Source organism: Chrysoperla carnea, chromosome 3 (assembly GCF_905475395.1).
Source record: "Chrysoperla carnea chromosome 3, inChrCarn1.1, whole genome shotgun sequence".
In the NCBI taxonomy this organism is placed as follows: Eukaryota; Metazoa; Arthropoda; class Insecta; order Neuroptera; family Chrysopidae; genus Chrysoperla; species Chrysoperla carnea.
Window position 1 is genome coordinate 42,602,799 of NC_058339.1, and position 20,153 is coordinate 42,622,951.

A 20,153-nucleotide genomic window follows, 5' to 3' on the forward strand; every position below is an offset into this window, starting at 1 on the left:
ATTTTCTTTGCATGAACTCTAAATAACTAACATATTTATACCTATTATTATGTAGCACGTATTCCATAAGACTACGTGCTGTGATAAAAATGTGTTTTTGATCTGGTAATTTTAAACGTAGTTCGAAAAATTTTTGAATGCGCGAACAAGTAATCGATACCCGTTTTTTATTATTATAAAAAAATTGAATAAAATTTTTTTGTGGCGATCATCTTAATTTTTTTATATTCTGTATATATGAAATATACAGGGTGGGCCATTTTAATCTATACATCTAAATATCTCGTTTTGTAGTTAACCAATCAAAAAATAAATTAAACAAAAGTTGCAAGGTTTGATGGAGGACATCATATTGTTCTGACATCTGATTGAACCTAGTTTTTCGGATTTCTTTAATAGCCAATTTAGACCCTAAACGATAGATTTTAGGATCCTTAAACAAAATAAACAACTTTTGTTTGAAACATTTTTTCGTAAACATCACCGCTTACCCGTGAGTGCGAAAATTATGACAAAATTTCTGTATTCATTTTCTCCAAAATTATAAAAGATTGGCAGTTGAAATTTTGCAGGTGGCTTCAACTAGTGGTCTTATAAAACATTTTCGGAAAATAAAAAAAAATCTTGAGAATACTTATTACTTACTATTGAAATTTTCGAAAACCAAATAAATGGCTGCCGAAAGGTCGACATAATTGTGTTGATTTTTTAAACTCTTCTAATTTATAAAAAAAAATACTGTAAGCACTGACATTCAACACTTTCCATGCAGGGTATTTTAACAACTAACTCAATCAATTGTTTGTTTTCATTTTATCCAAAAGTTGAGCAAAAATTTTTTAATGATATAAAAAACATTTTTATTGTTATATGCTAACTTTAGAAATTTATTTGTACGTTTTACTAATTAATCTTTCTTTTTATAAACAATTATCTTAAATGTTTTCTTTTCATTTTTTACAGGATATTTTACTACAAATAGAAAAGCTACAAAGAATAAAAAAAAAATTAATATGTGAAAAAATAAAAAAAATTTGTCAAAAATGTCTATGAACACTAATAATTCAAATTTTAATACAATTGTTCAACAATTAAATGATCGTGCACAAGTCCAGTTGCAACAATCACATGGACGACCTGTTAGTTTTTATGATAATTATCGTGTAAATATTAACAATAATACTAATAATAATAATGGTGTCAATGGTACAGCAACGCTAAATGGTTATCCATCATATGTACAACCTAGTGCACCGCTAGTACAACCAGAAGATGATGTAGATGATAATGATGATGTAAATAATGAAAATGATAATATTAGTGAGAGAAATGATAATAATAAATTTAATAATCTAAATGGTGATAAAAATTATTTAATTAATAAAACACATTCGCGTTCACAATCAGTGTTAAGTAGTCATTCACAGCCGCCTCAACAGCCGTCCTTAGCGTATTGTTTGAATACGACGGTACCCCAGAATATAGCGGCATCAACGATAGCGGGACGACATGCACCAACACGTAATAGTTTACGACATAGTCGTATGATTGTTATGAATCGTAGTGGAAAAGGTAATTATTGTTATTTATTTCTATTCGGGTGTGGAGTTGGCATTTCTTATATTATAAGACACAACAGGCCTAGCGAATGGACTAAGCAATATCGTCAAGAAATTGGCTACTCTCTAGAAAGAGAGAAATTAAACGTGTGGTCAATTCCTGTCTCTTTTCTATATGCCTGTGGCATTGACATAGAGAAAGATCAACTGGACGCACGATAGCTTTTCCTCTCCTATTTTCTGAGATGGGGACGTTCAGTCCATTCTCTGTGCCTGTGTAAGACACATCTTTTCAACCAGAGAAATTGATAAACGTGTATGCATACCGCAAGTTATTGACATCCACACCATTATTTCAGAATGCATACGGCAAAATAAAGGAAACGTTATATAAACGTTCCTTTCTTACGAACTTTAGCTAAATGGTTCAAATGGAAATTTATTTCAAATTTCTATCTCCACCATGTCAATTAATTTTTGCCTTCAGTGTCTCAAAAAGTTGTAAGTGTCTAACTGTCAAATAACTTGGCGTAATTGATAGGCCATGGGTAAACGCTTTTTATCATCTTTATATTGGTTAACTAAAATGTTGGAAGCAAAATAATCTTAAAAATTAAACGCGCTATGTTTTACTGGAAGTAGTAAGAATGTCGGCTTAAACCAATTTCATGGAATGATTTCAGTTTTATGCATGGTGTCGAATAGATCAATAGAATTAGTTTCAATTAGTTTTAGAATCACATCATCGCTGTTACATTTGACATGTTTTCTATCATAGTTAACTTCCGAAATTCTTGAATATTGTCACCTTTTCTACCAAAAAAGTTTATTAATTTTAGATTTTTTTGTGACTCTCGGTATTTTTACTGCCAGAAGCAATTTTTTATCATGTTTTCTCTTGGAAATACTACAAAATACTTTCCCATTAAGACATAAGTGGTTAAATAAGGGTCAGCAATAATACTTTGTAGTTTAATCTAATCACACATATATGCGTGCATCAATGCACCCATGAGATTAAAAATAATTACATATGTACAATTGGTAATAACTTTTCAATTCATTATCAAGGTGAACAAAATTTCCACACTTGGATGTAGGTAATGTAATCCTATTATAGAATGTACAAGACCAAACTGTACTGGTTATTCAATGAACGAGCCTGTTCAATGTTTACGATACTAGTCGAATAACAGCATTATTATCGTACGCCTGCGAAATTTGCACAATGAGTGCGTAACACGAGTGCGAATCATACGTATATCGTACAAAACTTAACCTACGTCTCTACAATGTGAAAGGCTTACTGATAGCCCTGGAGCCCGTGACAGGAAAACCGCATTTAGGTACACGGATTTAGAACTTTCGCATATGAATCAATACTATTTTACGATAGGTACAATATGGACTAGGTATACCAGAGTTTATTCTGGCAGAAATATTTTTTGCCAGGATTTTTTTATTTTTTACTGGTGTGACAGATATTTCCGTTAGTGAGGCGTTTCCTTGGTAACGATACACTACTTTAATTATAGAATTGTATGGATGCATATATAATAGTATGGATTGCATTTATGACTTACATTGAAAATTTAATATTATTGTCTCACAAATTTAAATAAATTATTATAATAATTTACATTTATAAAATAATATTTGATTTCTTATTTTCACAATCTTTAATGCATTAAATTTAATAAAGTACTGTTTTTCAATAATTTTAATTTGACATTTCCAATAACAATAACATGTACAGAATTGCAAATTAGTCTTAACAGCCTCTTTTATCGCCAAAATTATTCACTGGAAGCGCTGGCATCGATTTTATTGTCTGTACCATGACTACACACACAACAAAGATACTTCTAATATTTGTATAAAGATAATTGTAGACTTGTAGACTATTTCGATACAGATTTTGTGATTTGAACGGAAGAAGAACTTTACAATATAAGTCTTGTGTTATTAATAGGTAATGTTTAGTTAATTATATCCTGTTGATGTACCTTTATAAAACAGCTAGATATACATATTTATATTTTATAGTTAAGCTATCTAACTATGTATAATAATAACATATAATGGTAATGTATGGTACAATATCTACTTATAAAATATAAATAAACAGTTGAGTCAATGAAACGGAACATTAATTTTACATGGGTCATTAAATGTGTTCAAATACTGAAAATAGCAAATCTATCTATAATAATCTATGTATCATCTATTTCAATTCACATTTTAGAAAATTAAATACTAATTTATTAGATTCATCATTCAAATAGGATTCTGATAATCAAAAACGTTAATTTGTTATATTCTATGAGTATATAGAGCGTTTGCGATTAATTAGGTGAATATGCCGTTACTTTTCTCATTTTAAGGTAGGCATTAAGAAAATTAGTTTAGGCTTTCTCAAGAAAATCGGTCAAAAATAATGTTTACAAAGACCCAATGACGGACGGACAACCTAAAATGGACTAATTAGATGATTTTATGAACACCTATACCAAAATTTAGTTGGTAGAATCAATATTTTTAAGCGTTACAAATTTGGGACTAAACTTAGTATACCTCGTATATTACATATATACATGGTATAATAAGAAATAATGAGCACATTTCATTTGTGAATGAGATAAAATTAAGAATGATGTTAATTTTATTTTAATTACTTCAAAAATTGTTTTATTTATTCATTTTTATTTTTATTTAAACGAAGCATACTGTCTGAAGAAAAGTTTTTACATAATTTATTTTAAAACTTTTATGACATGTGTCTACAGCAACACTACTTAAAATACAAGCCTAGCGATTTTTTTTTTAATCATTTTGAAAATAATTTGCTATTAAATTAAAGGATCCGTTTCTACCCATCCAGTGATTCTATCGTTATGTCCATACAAACACTCATAATAATCCCGTAAGACCATTTTTCGATTAGTTCATTAGTCCAAAGCTGAAATGAGCTTCATAGGTCAATTGGGTCTTGGGTCCATAGGACCCATTTTGTAAACCGTTTAAATGTAAAAAATGTTCCTTATAAAAAATAAACAACTTTTGCTTGAAACATTTTGTCGTAAACATCACTGTTTACCTGTGAGAACGCAAATTAGGCACAAATTATATAGTATGTTTTATATGGGAATATCTTTAAGTGTGTATATATGTATGTTTGGCTATTTTTCTTTACATATATGATGTAAAAAATAAACGATTACGTTATCAACACCTTCTTTACATGGTATTTCAACAATTAACTCAATTGTTTGTTTTCACTTGTTTTTATTGATAATTCACTTGCATTTATACTTATTTCAGGAAATTAAAATTATTTCCTCAAAAATACACTACATATTTTGTATTGATAAAAATTTCTCTTCTTTGCTAGTAATCGAATAACCTTAAATAGAAATACTTACCAATCCTTGTATGATGTAGTTTAACTGTACATTTGACGAATATTTAATTAAAGCACATAGCGTTCATGCTCTGAAACACATAAAAAGTCATTAACGTAAATTTTTTGTTTGTAAACTCTTTTGTTATTTTTTTGTTTGTTCCGTTGATTTTAATTTCAATTCAAAAATAAACCATATAAATAGTTGTAGGTGTGTGTCATACGTGTATATGTTGTCTGGTAAACTTGACATTGGACCGGATGATTCGTTTCATTCATGTTGACACAGCTTGGGTAAAATTTATTATTTCTAATGAAGAGATATTTTAATTATCTATAAAATACATCAAATGTTTTTATACGACACCACAAATTTTAATTTTTCATTTCATATGCTATGCATTTCATACATAATTCATTAAAACATTTCGTAAATTAATGTTTTCATAAAGTCATCTTATGTCTGAATACCTAGTATTTGAGAAGGCCACACAAATTAGATTATAACAGCGGTTAAACGATTGAAATTTATCTTAAAAAGAGACCATCTCCCAAAAGCCTGTTAAAGAACACCTTCAGCCATTCTATTCCTTAAATAATTTTGAGTTTTTAAAAATTTTAACATAAGAAAATTTGCCTCTCAGGCAGTACCCTGGCAGCTACTATAACAGTATATAAAGGTTGTTGAAATGAGATTTAGAAAGCCTCCAAATATAATTTGGTCATATCTGTCTTACGATACCACAAGAGTGTTACTATCTTCCCTTAGTATTGGTTTGTTCTAGAATGGTTTCAGGAGTAGCTTAAAATTCATATAGAATACATCTGGACATTTAATGATTCTTGTGAACGGTAGCTTTGTACCATTTCAAGCAAGCTCGTTCAATTCGAGAATCTCAGCAATATCAACGGTACGATATGCATATCTTGTTTACTTTTTCCTTGAGAGAACCGACAATTCTATACCGGCTTAGAAACAATTTGAATATCTCAGCTCTTCCTATTCAGATAAAGGCAGATAGTTTAAAAGAAATTTTTTCGGGTCTGGAAGTTTCTACACAAATTTTCCTTTGCCTAAAGACCACGAATTAATCTGAAGTTACTTATTTCCCAACTACTAGACATTGTGCATAAATTTTACTGTCAGTACGTAGTACAAGATTAGCTCTTTTAAAATCAGGAAAAAAAAACACTAAAATCAATTTAAGTTCAATTTTCAAACCAGTATGCGCTGACCATATTCGGTAAAGAAATATGCGATCTTAAGACCAAAAAAATGATACGCAGTCCAGGAAACTGCCGACAGTAAATACGTAAAATCATAAGCATAAGCAAAAATTGATATTATTACCATCACTACATAGTATAAAACAAAGTCGCTTTCTCTGCCCCTATGTCCCTTTGTATGCTTAAATCTTTGAAACTACGCAACGGATTTTGATGCGGTTTTTTTTAATAGATAGAGTGATTCAAGAGGAAGGTTTATATGTATAATAACATCCATTAAATAGTGAAGAAGTACTGCTATTTTTGAGGTTTCTAATGTGATGTCGTAAATAATTACATTTTTTCCGCATACATTGCAAACGCAGGCTGAACCTTGCACCCGTGCTAAGCCGGGGCGGGTCGCTAGTACTAGATAATCCGGGCACATTTCGCTGTGGTTCCCTTCGCTGTGGTTTTTTTTCCTTACTTTACTATATCTGTTGATCAGGAGCTTATATCGATTCTTCTTTAAAATTGGATATTCCCAGAGGTTAGTAATATTGTTGCACGTAACAGCGATCTTATCCATTTAAATACTTTCCTTCTGCATTCTATAAAGAAGTTTTATAAGATTATGAATTATATAGAAATTCCATTTTTGTGAATTAAATGACGTACAAACATCAATATCCACTCACAACATAACTTTAAATTGATTTGAAATTGAAAATATTATTGAACAATAATTTTAATAACAATAATTGTTCATAAATGTACATGTTTCTATCATTATGGTAATAGTATTATTTATCAGTGTTAAACATCTGTTCCTGTAAATCAATGTTATTTATATTCAATAAACATCTTCAACTTCAATATTTTATCTGTAGAATCGATTTCTATTTTTTCACCATATTAAGAGTTAGATTGTAGTATAATAGCCTAGTAATGATAATTAACTACTTACTTAAATAAATTAATTAACAATATAATTTTATCATCTACACATAATTGTTAAATATGCCCGATGGCTTTATTTGGGTTAAATTATTAGGTATACACTAAATAAGGAAGAATTTAAGGTATATATATTTTTTACTTTTTGTAAAATGCGCTCTGTAAACCCTTAATATCAATCTCGTATCGAAAAATAGATCTGATTTTTATATCATGTATATGAAATATACCAAGGTATACAAAGTTTAGTCCCAAGTTTGTAACGCTTTAAAATATTGATACTATGAACAAAATTTTGGTATAGGTGTTCATAAAATCACCTAATTAGTCCATTTTCGGTTCTTTGTCTGTCGTCTGCCGTCTGTCCGCCTGTCATCAAAATTACTCAAAAACGAAAAGGCATATCAAGCTGAAATTTTTATTGGCATATCAAGCTAAATTTTTACCCGTGAGAGCGCAAATTATGCGCAAAAATATTTCGACGTTATGCCTACATACCTCGAATAGATTGGCTATTAATTACGTTTTTCCTTAGGGAGATCATTATACATAATACAGTGGAACCTCGATAACTCAAGCCTAGTTAAGTCGTATTCCTCAGTTAGCCGAAAAAAAATGCCATTCCCTTCCGCTGAATCCCCAAAAACGCGGTACCTTGAATTATTAATCTTTGTAACACGAACAAAATGTTTTTGATAGTACATACTCTGTAACTCGAATTTCAAAAAGCAAACTCCGTAAGCCGTAGCATAATGTAATGACATGTAGTAAGTAAAATATAATCGCGCCTTTCTGAATCTAAATTTTAGCAATCAGATCCTCTGTATCTCGAACGGTAGGTTACAAGTCGAAAACTCATTAACTCGAAATTTTATGCATTTTCCTTGACACTCGAGCTATCGAAGTACCGCTATATGAATAGAAATAGAAAGATACGTATTTATTATATTGATAACAATCCAAGTAATTCAAAACGATGTTATTATATTTTGTAAGTTAAAAAGTAAATATTTACCTACTATAAGAATAAGTAGTATTTTTTAAAAGTAGACCATCTTGATAAACATTGGTATAATAAAACAATAAAAAGTATTAAAAATTATGGTTACAATATTTTCTTTTCCACCCACATGTAATAAAACAAATAAATACAACTTATGAAATAATAATATAATTATATCTATATTCATGTACAGTAAAAGTCGGATATAACATCCTTCAAAAAATTGAATCTTATAAAACTAAAAAAAGAAAGATAGTATCTCCTGCCTAAATTTCGTAAGCGGAAAAATGAAGATATATCTCGAAAACTTAGCGATTTCATTAGCCGTTGAATTCTAACAGACTCGTTTTTAAAATTTGTTACCATATTTCTTATCCTGTACTCATGATTTATACCAAAAATGGTTATTTGTATGGGAAAATATCAGTGTAACTTATTTGTAGAAAATTTTTTCACTAAGAAGGTACTGTAAATGTATTCTTGACATTAAGTCCACTGTTTTCAAAATATTTTCAAAAAGAAGTATTTGTATTAAAACCTTAGTATATTTTCTCAGCCATTGAAATATTTAGTCCCCAGTACATCACATATTTTTTTCGATTATTACCACACGGTCCAAACTTCATGAGTGGCTTTGACGAATCTGCCATAGGTACTTTATGTTAAGACGACTCTCTGATATGCTGCGTTTTCGAGCTTGACGCCTCTAAAAAAGTCAGTTTGACCTTGTATTGATTATTTACGATCTCTCGATCTCTATTACATATTCCTTACTTATTGTAAATGAAAGATAACGTGGCCTAAATACTCAGATAAGTACTGTCCGACAAATGTAGTGCAACGTTGGTTGAGTGCACCGTCCGTAACACGACAATTGAACAGGGTATTGATTACTGATGACCACATGACTGATTTTTACGGAAATATTTAATGAATATATGTATTATTTTTTTGATCGTCCGATAAATTTTTTGCTCTGTTTATCCAGCCTGACCAATGTTTTGTTTACTAACATGTTTCGAACGTAGGATTGGATAAACAATGCAAAAAATTTGACGGACAGCTCAATCGTCAAATTATGCATATAATTATTAAATGTTTCCTCAGACACCTGTCATGTGCTCATCAGGAATCAATACCCTGTTAAATTGATGTTTTACAGACGGTGGCCACCATAATATTTTATTTACAATAAGTAAGGAGTACGTGGTCGTAAATAATGAATACACGGTTATATTGAATTGTTTAGACCCATCAAGCTTGAAAGCGCAGCATTTCTGAGAATCGTCACAATATAAAGTATGGCAGAATCGTCAAATCGACGCTACTCGCAAAGTTTGGAACGTGTGGTAATGACTAAAAAAATTACATGGTGCACTGAGGACTAACTTTTTATTCCCCTTCGAATCAGAAACGGGACAATGGAGCACCCAAATATGTCACTATCTTACGGTTTATAAATGACGTATACATATAAGTTACTATTTTTAGATTGTTTGATTTGGCATTTCCGAATTATATATCCTGAATAAATTATAACATTTATCTAAAATAATTACACGGATATTCGATATAGAAAACCTGACTATCGTATGCTCTATATATCAATTTAAACTTGTGGATTCTAAGCAATGACGTTATGGATGACTTACACAATAATTATTATCTATAGTTATTTACAAAACAAATAAACGTTTAGAAAACTAAATGGTTCGTAAAGTAGCGGAACCATCTACTGCTGCAATAATAAATATATTATAACAAATTAGTGTTGGTTACGTAGGTTGAAGAACTTAAAATGTTATTAACTATTATTTTGTTGTTATACATATACATATTAGTATTATTGTTATTTTGATATGTGCCTAATTAATTGTTTTTTTATCGTTTTAAAAACATAAGAGGACATTGATCTTATATTATATAGGTAGTAGGTACGTACTTATATTATAGGTAGATCAATTTTATTCCGTTTCAAGGTAGATCAAAATTACCCCCCCTCCCTGTGCCTCCCCCCGTAAGGACGTCTATGTACTTACTTGTATTATAGGTAGATCAATTTTATTCCGTTTTATAAGTGTTAGAATAGATTTATAGATATTTCCATGTACCTCACACCCGATAGAATTATATTCCTTTCGCTATAAGTTATGTATTTTAATTGAAAAATCTATTGACGTAGATGAATTTCGACTTGAGCGGGCACTCTTTTGATAAGAAATGTTTTACTTGTTTACCCTTTATCGTAATGAACTTTAATGCCAAAGAAATTCATTATTTCGAAATACAATTGTAAAATATCTTAGATATGTTATGATCAAGGAAAATAAAAAGTTAAAAACAATTTCATTTTTCATTTCTAAAGTTTATATATCACATTATTGTCAAAACAATTTTTGATTAAGTGGTAATAAGAAAATTTAGTGAAAATGACAATATAAGCAAGTTTCTATCTAAAAACAAAATATCAATGTGATTGTTTGATATTATGATTTAAAAATTTTCCATTTTTCCAATTTGGGTTTTTATAATCGATGATTTAGAGAACTGATAGGTACAATGAAAAAGATTAGCAGACGCTTAACTTAACAATACCTACAGTTAAGTAATTCTTTTCCCTCAAGATTGTTTAATTTTGATAAGAATTACAAGAGATAATAATCAAAAAGCAAGAACAATGGAGTTGTTTGAATAAAGCATTTATAATATCAAACAAAATTTTCACATCAATTGATTTGAAAAATTAGTGATTTTACATTTTTTGGAAATAAAGATATCTCCAGATGTTAATTTTTTAGTTTTAAAATTCAACAAAAATTATTTGCAGGGGGGTACAGTAGGTACTGAATTGAATTAAGTAAAAATGAAATTCAATTAAGTAAATTATTTCAATACCAAAAAGAAGAATAGAAGAAGCTACTTTTATCTAGCTAGAGCCATTGTCTATTTGCATATTCATAAATAAATAATTGACAACTTTGTGGGTGGTATAACTTCCGTGTACATAGACTGTATACGGACTAAATTATGTAGGTAATGCATTTTAAACTTTTTTAGATTTTCCGTTTTTATCTGATACTTTCGAAAACGGCTTGTAGAATATTTTTTAATTCAATTTATTCGGTTGGCATTCTCAAAGAAGGTAGGTTTATTACCAGTTTTTATAGTCGATATTGAATAACAATATGTGCAGCACTTATAATGAACGCTACATTACTGCCTGCGTAGCATTACAAGTTACAGAAATACGTCGATTAGAAAGGGCAGAGAATTCTCTTGGATTAGAGCTTGGGTTAGGAATATCGATACCCTGTACTGTACTTTGATTACGAATTTTGAATTGTTTCGTACTTGTGTATACTTTAGTATACATAACTCAAAAACAATTAGCCGTAGAATATTGAAATTTATGATTTGAGACTGTAACATCTTAAAGTGACCTTCCCCTTCCTTCGCACTTTCTTGTTTACAGTGAAATAGAAAATTTCTAGTTTTCAAAATAAATATCCATTTTGGCTATCCATGTGTTATTGATCCATCCCAAAGTAGAATGGTGAACTCTGAATCACCACGCGTGGTTGCAAAGTTAAGTCCAAGTAACAGCAATGTAATAATGAAAGATGATAGTATATTAAGCTAGAATCACGGGAAGTAATCAGTAGTTCGATTTGCTTTTAACGTTTCCTAAAATTTCTTTTATTATTTTTTTCTCGATATCGTTTCGCATAAGTTGCTCTGCTATCTTAACGGATGTTTGTGTATATGTATTAACATTGTCAATTTTTTACGGAAGTGAATAAGTACCTACTCACAAAATTATGCTTCATTCAATAAAGTATGCGAAACGGAAATTGTATTTTATGTAGACATACAAATTTACTAATATTAGATACAAACATTTGTCATTTGAAGAATAAAAAACTTTGCCAAATATGTACCTATTGTATAAACTTAACAATAAAAATACATCAACTGTTTCAGTTAACCACGCCATTTAGGGGGTCTGTAAATATTATTATTAACATACAGGATGTTTAGCAACCATTGGAAAAACTGTGGGAACCATTGTTGTCGATGGTTTACCATCATATGATGATGCACCGGATAAGCAATATAAAAAGAGCATAAACAAAAATTCAGTTTAAAAATTTCAAAAGCCAAAATTCAAACAAACTCCAGTTTATCAACCAGTTTTAAACAAATTATGCAGTTCCGAAATGTTTTTGTGCAATTATAAAAAGATTTAAATAAAAAATTATTTTTTAAAGATAAGATTTTATTGCATGATTTTATTTCTACAAAAAGTAGAAAACAATTTTTCTTTTAAGTTACTCATACATGACTATTTGTAAAAGTTGGATCCACTCAATTTAAAATGTCAAGAATGATTCGAAATATCTCAAGCTTTTACAAATAGTTTAGTAAAATCAAAGCTTTTTCCTACAAAAGCATTTTTAATTTAAAACTTAAAAAACGTATGTTTATCAGATAAGGTGGAAGCGATGGGAAATCAGGTCATACTTGCATGGAAAATTTTAGTTCAATCGGAGTTTTTAAATTCATTCATAGTTTTCCAAAATTATCTAATGCAAAAACGATGAGTTCTAATGAGGGATTTTAAATATGTATTCTTCAATTTAAGGCAGTATATAATAAGTGAAGAGCATCACTGTGTAATAGTAAGGACTATTCGCACAATGGAACGACAACTGCCTTCGTGCCAAGCAGAATATAATAAGTGAAAAGCATCACTGTGTAATAGTAAGGACTATTCGCACAATGGAACGACAACTGCCTTCGTGCCAAGTTTTTAAATCCTGTTAAAGAATGTTCTGCAAATCTGCACTGACATTTTTTTCAAGTTAAATGCCTTAATGTGTAACTTTAAAAAACACTAATAGAATATCTCTCAATGGAAAAAAACCTGACTATTTGCGTTTCTAAAAAGTATTATATTCTTTTGATTTCAGCCATAAAATAACTTTTTAATTATTATAATAAATTAAAAGGGAATTTTGTGTTAAAGTTTACCATTTAAAATTTGATTACAAAGGTGAAAAATATCATTTTGGATATAAAACACTTTTATTACAAACAATAAAGTAATAAAACCTGTTCTTTTTAAAATCGATAATTCATAAACTAATAAAATTAATTATTAGCCTTTGACCTGCCGTAACTGTAAAAATGTTATTGATTTTACTAAAAAAATTCAATTTCCGTGGGGAATTCTGCACTGCGCACCAAATCGATGCGCAAAATGAGGGGTAAATCATTTAATTGTAAAGAATAAGGAAGGTCTAGCGGGCCGACAGAAAAAGGGCTAGAGAAATTATATATAATATTGGGAAAATTACCGGGAATCTTTAGTATTTACACTTACATAAAATAGCAAACGATTTTATGTCTTGCATTTCAAATTATTGGATTTTTATTATGGACGCAAAGAATTAATATATTTTAAAATTAATTATTTATATAGAAACTTTAAGTTAATTTCTCTTGCATTTTCTAATGGCAGGAAGCTGTAAATGTCGAAAGCTTCGAAAGGACTGAAAAATGCGACTGTTTTTTTTTTGGCAATTTAACTTTTTTCAAGCCTTTCTATACCATTTTTATTCATATAAATTCAAAATTCGAGCCAAGGCTAAAGGTTCAAATTCCTTCATTACGAACCTTAATTTTATCATTTCTTTAAAAGGCGGACAAAAAAATGAATTTTGTTTTCTTATAAGCTCACGGTCATTTGGTTAGTGGAATAAAAAGAGCGCACACGCTTTCAAATAAAAAGCCACATTTAAGCACATTGAGTGAACTGTTTTGTATACGGAATGATAAATCGATCTCGGGATTCATCCTTGCAAATAGTAATTGATCTGCACGCTTTTTGTGATCATATTTTATAAAACTGATAAAGATCTAAACAAGAAGCTATCATCACCAAGCAATACCTACATTAATTAATTTTGTCGCATAAATAATTTATATAATAAATTTGAAAATTAATTAAAATAAATACGACGTTTTAATTGATAAATAATTACCTGATGCATATATTACAGCATTACAAAAAATAATAATTAGCATTATTTATCATTTTTGTTTATAATATAAATTAATTATTATTTGTTTCAATCAACTGAAATAGAAACTGTTCACTTAAAGTCATTTTACTTCTTGATGGGATAGAGAGCTCAAAATCGGATGACAATACAAAATTATGATAAAAATATGGTGGAAGCGTAGTAAAAATTAAATCCTTCTATGATTCTCTTAATTTTATCGGAAGGCAACAAAGAAATTAATATTAATAAACTAACATCTTAAATATATGTATACTTACTTGCAAATAAATTTCGATTTTTGCCCCAATTTCCTAGATCAGTTTTTTGTATTTTTAAAATACGTATTTTCGACTACCAAGTAGTCATCATCAGTAAGAATTAGCTAGTGATTACTCTTATTATGAATGTTACTCTTTGCTAATTTGGTGGCGGACTGCGCCATTTATTACCTTCGATAATATTTATATTACTTGCAAATTGTTATTTCTTCGAAGTTTTTTTTGCCCATCAGTCAGTCATGAGCTAGAAATATTTTGGACTAACAATCAAGAAACATTTTTGCATACTATAGTGTAGGAGCTGAGTGGGTTTCGAATGCATTTACTGGTCCTACCGAACAAGGAGTGTATTTCGACGTATTTTGACCCGCTGAATCTGAATTTTTAACTTGCTCATCGCTCAGAGTGGGAGAAAATTTGTTATTAACAAATTAATTAATTATACGGCCATAGCACCTAAACTATTGAAAATTTTGGTATACAATTTCTTGCGAACCAATTATGACATTAACACGTGACTGGGCTTATTCGACGCGTAATCGCGTATTTAAGAACTGAGAGAGTTTTCAGCAGAATTGGTAGCCGTTTTTTATTGGTAATAAAAAAACTGGAAAAAAAACTATAAACAGAATCTGAAAAATGGATTAAACATATCATTTATCTATGGAGATAATAATCGTTCCAGCATAAGCTGCAAGACATGTTCGATTCAAAGCCTATAAATGTTAACAAGACCTTTTTATAACTTTTTATTATACTGGGAAGTATTTCGTGTGGATCTCGAGAATCGCACCAACTCAATTTATTTTATTTGATTAAAAAATCAATTCGCACCGTGCGTGAGTTTCGTTTCCATGACAACGATACATTACTTTAATTATAGAATTGTATGGATGCATATATAATTGTATGGATTGCAATTATGACTTACATTGAAAATTTAATATTATTGTCTCACAAATTTAAATAAATAATTATCATAATTTATATTTGAAAAATAATATTTGTGCAATTTGATTTCTTATTTTCACAATTTAATGCATTAAGTTTAATTAATTAGTATTTTTTAGATAGTTTTAATTTGACATTTTTTATAACATTAACATGTAACGAATAGGAAATTAGTTAGTCATAACAGCGTCCTTTATCGCCAAAATTATAATATATAAATACTTTTCACTGGAAGCGCAGGCATCGATTTTATTGTCCCTACCATGACCACACAACGAATAGATTAAAATGAATAGTTTCTAACATACATTATTGAAATTTTTTTTTTGTATGTATGTAAATGTGATTCAAATATAAGAATTAAAAAAATACCTACACTAATGGACATTGCAAACTATTTTCTTGATGTTGATAATTATAATTGTGCATTATATTCGTGTCACAACCTTGTACTATTTCTATATATTTTCTTAAGGTAGTATTTTTTTTTTTTTTTTTTTAATCCTATGAAAAATGGTTTATAGAAATTTTTCAAAAAATATAATCTTGTACTTATTAATGGAAAATTTACTGTTCTTTTAATGACTACCTACCTATTTATTGCTGTAGATTAATCTGGTTTTATATTCATTGTTTTTCATTTGCGTATAAATAAATATAGTTTTAAGGATATTTATCTATCATACAAAGGTCACAAAGCTATATGCATGATTGACATTGGTTTTACAATTGTAATATTATATCAAGTAAAAATGTCCGTGTTAGAGTTTATACGAATTACATATTTTCAACAAATCTCCATTTAATAATAGAATATTAGATAGGGATTTTAATATAATGTTATGGCCCGATACGAACATACGGGAGCTCGCTGCTAAAAAACTATTTCTCTCATTTTTATTCTTTCCCGACTTCGGTCGCACTCTATCTTAAAAAATATTTTTTGGCGTGACTGCCATATGGCAGCTTTTGCTACCACTGAAACGATCTCGGTTTTTGACATTTTTATTAAAAACTAATCTTTGTACGTAAAAATTTCTCTTTTGGCGATTAATGTTTTACCAAGATCACTCTAAAATAATATTATTTAATTCAGGATTTAAGACAATATCTCAAAAATTAGTCAGCCAATTGTTAGATCCGAATTTACCTAATTTCCCAAAAGTTAACTCAAAATATAACTTCCAAAAATTGAAAGATAAAAAACAAAAAGTCCATTAATAACAAAAATGAAAGAGAAACCAGTTCATTTAAATTTTTCAAACAATGTTCCTAGTTTAACTTTTTTTTTTTTGTTGTTCCAGCCGAAAAATACAAACGAAAAGGACTACTAATACAACATCAAGGTTTAGGACGCGCATTGGTAGGAATTCAAACATTATTAGGATCAATTTTATGTATAGTAGCTTTATGGTTATTGTTATGGGCACCAAATTTACCAAGAAAAGACAACTCATATTGGAGTGCGTTACCTGTAAGTATATTTATTAACTATCAATAAAATTGTTTTCTTATAAATTCTTGATATTTTTAGCTTTTAGTATCTGGAATTATTGGATTATTATTAATAGGATGTTGTAAACATAAAACATACAAAAATGTAAAACATACATGTGCACAATCTTCAAAGGTATGTATCAAAAATATTGACTATTTCAACAAGTCTTCGGTAGTATAGTGGTCAGTATCCCCGCCTGTCACGCGGGAGACCGGGGTTCGATTCCCCGCCGGAGAGAAAATTTTTTTTTTATATTAGTAACATATGCTTGAAATACTACTTAACTATCTGAAAAATTGGAATTCTGATCGAAATTTACGCTCCGATTACCATAGTGCCCATTTAAACATCCACCGAAAGGAGAAAGGCTCTGAAAATCTTCCTCTTAAGTATTAAAAGCTATTTGCATATATTAAAACCAAAGCATTAAATGAAAAAAATAATTTATACTAAGCAACATTAAGAATACAAAATTCGTTTTCGTTGTCCTGGACAAGGAAAAGCTCGCTTAAACTGTACGGAGCAAATCAAATGAAATTATTTTTATTTATATACATGATTTACATTTTAACGGTCCTTTACACAATTTTGTTCTCCAGTTTTTGCAAATGAACATATACAGTTCTTAATGCTACGGAAGAGGTTTTTGAGAGAGTTTCCTCTATGTAGAGAATTTTTTATCATCGTAATCTGCCCGATTTCTATTAGAATGCATATTTTGAATAAACTTAACATTTTTCCAACGTCTTTTGGTTTAAATATCGAGTTTGTCCAATTAATGTTTAATTCGAATATTTCGACATTCAGAAATTTTTATAACCATAACTAATGATAGACTCTCCCCAACCCCAAATATTTAAATACCAATTTTTGTCCTCTTCATATACCATTTATCGTAATACCATCGTTTTATTTTTTAAGGCAGTAAATAAATACTTCAATAATACAATAATTTACTTCATCAGAAACTTATTGGTTTGACCTTTAAAGCTAATTATTATAATGGATGATTTATTTAGAGGTCATCACAATTTTCGATAAAGGGGTCCGAGCATTTCGAGTGGTTATTGTCGAATAACACGAGTAATTTTGGCTTCAAGTTGCTCAATCATACGCAGCTTATCCTTATTGAATTTGGACTTACATAGTCCCAAAGAAAAACTTCTAGGGGTGTGATGTCACAGGATCTAGGTTGCCAACTCACCGATTCGAAGCGCGAAATTAACTGTTCACCAAATTGTAAAGCAATAAAGTCATGTTTTAACCTGCTGTGAGGCAAGTAATGGAAACAAACAGTACGTTATCATGGAACGATAACGGTCGCCATAGACAGTTATGAAATATGGGCCGCTGTTATTTTGTCTAAATGTAATGACAGTTCTTGAATCTTTTCAGGTTGCTCTTCAGACCAAATATAACAATTTTGTTTGTTGACATACCCGTTTAGCCAGAAATGTGCCTCATTACTAAACAAAAGTTTAAAAAATAAATGTAAAGAACCGTTCTTTTTTACGATATTAAAGACAACTCGATAAATTTGTTTAATTTTTGTTTTGCAAAAAGCATCTCCAAATGAATCACCCATTATATCCTCCTTATACTTACTGGTTGTTTAAAATTTAATATTTTGTTTTTGTTTAAATTTTTAATATATTTTGTTTATTATTTTACAGATTTTAAGTGTATTTTTAACTTTAGTAGCTGGTTTTGCTTGTATTGCGGCAACCGTATTCGCAATAATACATATAGTAACACTTTCCCAAATGATTTGTGAACCAGAGTTTACATTAAATACAACATGTGTGTGTCGATCAGCATCCATACAAAAGAATGTAACATCAACATCATTACTTTCTCCGTCCGTTTATTTTCATTATATTGATTTAAGTTGTCCAGAAGTCGATGGTATTTTAACATATATTTTAATATTTTCAGCAACCGCAAATTGTATTGGAATTATTGTTACATTTACTTATTTATATATTCATTGGAAAAGTCGATACTTGTACAGTTATTCAAGTGTTTTAACTAACGATAATAGTAATTCGATATGTAATAATACTTGAATATTTTATTACCAAAATAGATAAAAACATATCAAACAATATGTAATTATATGAAAATAACCGATTTATTATTCGTGTACTTATATTTTAAAATTTTATGAAACTGCGTAGATAAAAATGTTTTTTATTTATGATGGTTATTGAATGTCATCACAGCGTGTAAATCATTAGCATTGAAAATTTAACACAAATTTTAGGGACAAATATTCAAAATAAATTACGTAGCCTCGATTCGTATAATATTATCACTATAAATGTTATATTTTTCTATCTATTTTAATTATCTAAATTAAGAACTGAACTTCCAATAAATATTTTATACAAATTAATATCAAAGCACATCATTTACGCTCGAGTATTAACGAATTACAGTTTTATTTAATTTACAAATTTTAGGAACAAATAATCAAAGTATGTCAAATTGATTCGAATATATTTTATTATGAGGGAGAAGATATTTTGTAGTGTCGTAAATTAGATTCCTTTTTAAATTTTAGAAAAGTATTTTCAGCAAATTTTTGATCCAAATTAATATAATTAGATTTAAAATGAAAAAGTCTGTTTCCACTGAGTCGCGTGAGCATTTTATATGGATCGCAAAATTTTAAATGTATTTATATGTTTTATAAGATACTTTTGATATCTAGATACAGATACATTGCCGAAGATGTATCTAGTTATACATCCATAATTCAACAATAAAGTCAATATCGATTTAAATAACGTCACGATGACGAATTCTTTGTGAAGGATACAATTTTCTAAAAATATCGATAAAAGGTTTCAAGATTAATTAGAAAAAATATTTTGTTTACAAAATTCGACATTGACCATCAACCAAGAATTAGTAGCTGAGAACAAATCTGGGCGCCGAATGCGATGAATGGTTAATAGTTGCAATGTCACAGATTTTAACACGTATTTTTTAAAGGTTTTTTATAATTACCGAATCTGTATGTCCGTAGTAGTCATGGAATACTACTAATCATCGAATTAATTAAATTCCATTTCTAATAGAATGTAACGCCGATCATTCAATTCATACCAATATACGGCCATTATAATTTTTTCAAATAAACGATCGATTTATTTACGAGCCTTAAGTATTAAAATAGGCTAAATGAAAATCGAAAGGTGAAGTACAAAATTCACATTCTATTTTTTCCTTAT

At 29.2% G+C, this 20,153-nt stretch overlaps 1 protein-coding gene and 1 non-coding gene across 2 annotated transcripts; both read left to right on the forward strand.

Annotated features, from left to right (window-relative positions):
- The first annotated feature begins 963 nt into the window (after positions 1 to 963).
- Positions 964 to 18,986, forward strand: LOC123294599. Its single transcript, XM_044875680.1, has 4 exons — positions 964 to 1,572; positions 16,724 to 16,893; positions 16,954 to 17,049; positions 18,591 to 18,986. The coding sequence occupies exons 1-4, from the start codon at positions 1,044 to 1,046 to the stop codon at positions 18,981 to 18,983; spliced, it is 1,188 nt and encodes a 395-aa protein (XP_044731615.1). The 5' UTR covers positions 964 to 1,043; the 3' UTR covers positions 18,984 to 18,986.
- Trnad-guc lies at positions 17,083 to 17,154 on the forward strand. Its single transcript has one exon. It is a non-coding gene; the product is annotated as a tRNA-Asp (tRNA).
- Positions 18,987 to 20,153: the final 1,167 nt, after the last annotated feature.

Coding starts and splice junctions, on each gene's coding strand:
- LOC123294599 (XM_044875680.1), top strand. CDS start 1,044: ATGTCTATGAACACTAATAATTCAAATTTTAATACAATTGTTCAACAA. Junction 1,573..16,723: donor TATGAATCGTAGTGGAAAAG/GTAATTATTGTT, acceptor TTGTTGTTCCAG/CCGAAAAATACAAACGAAAA. Junction 16,894..16,953: donor CATATTGGAGTGCGTTACCT/GTAAGTATATTT, acceptor TGATATTTTTAG/CTTTTAGTATCTGGAATTAT.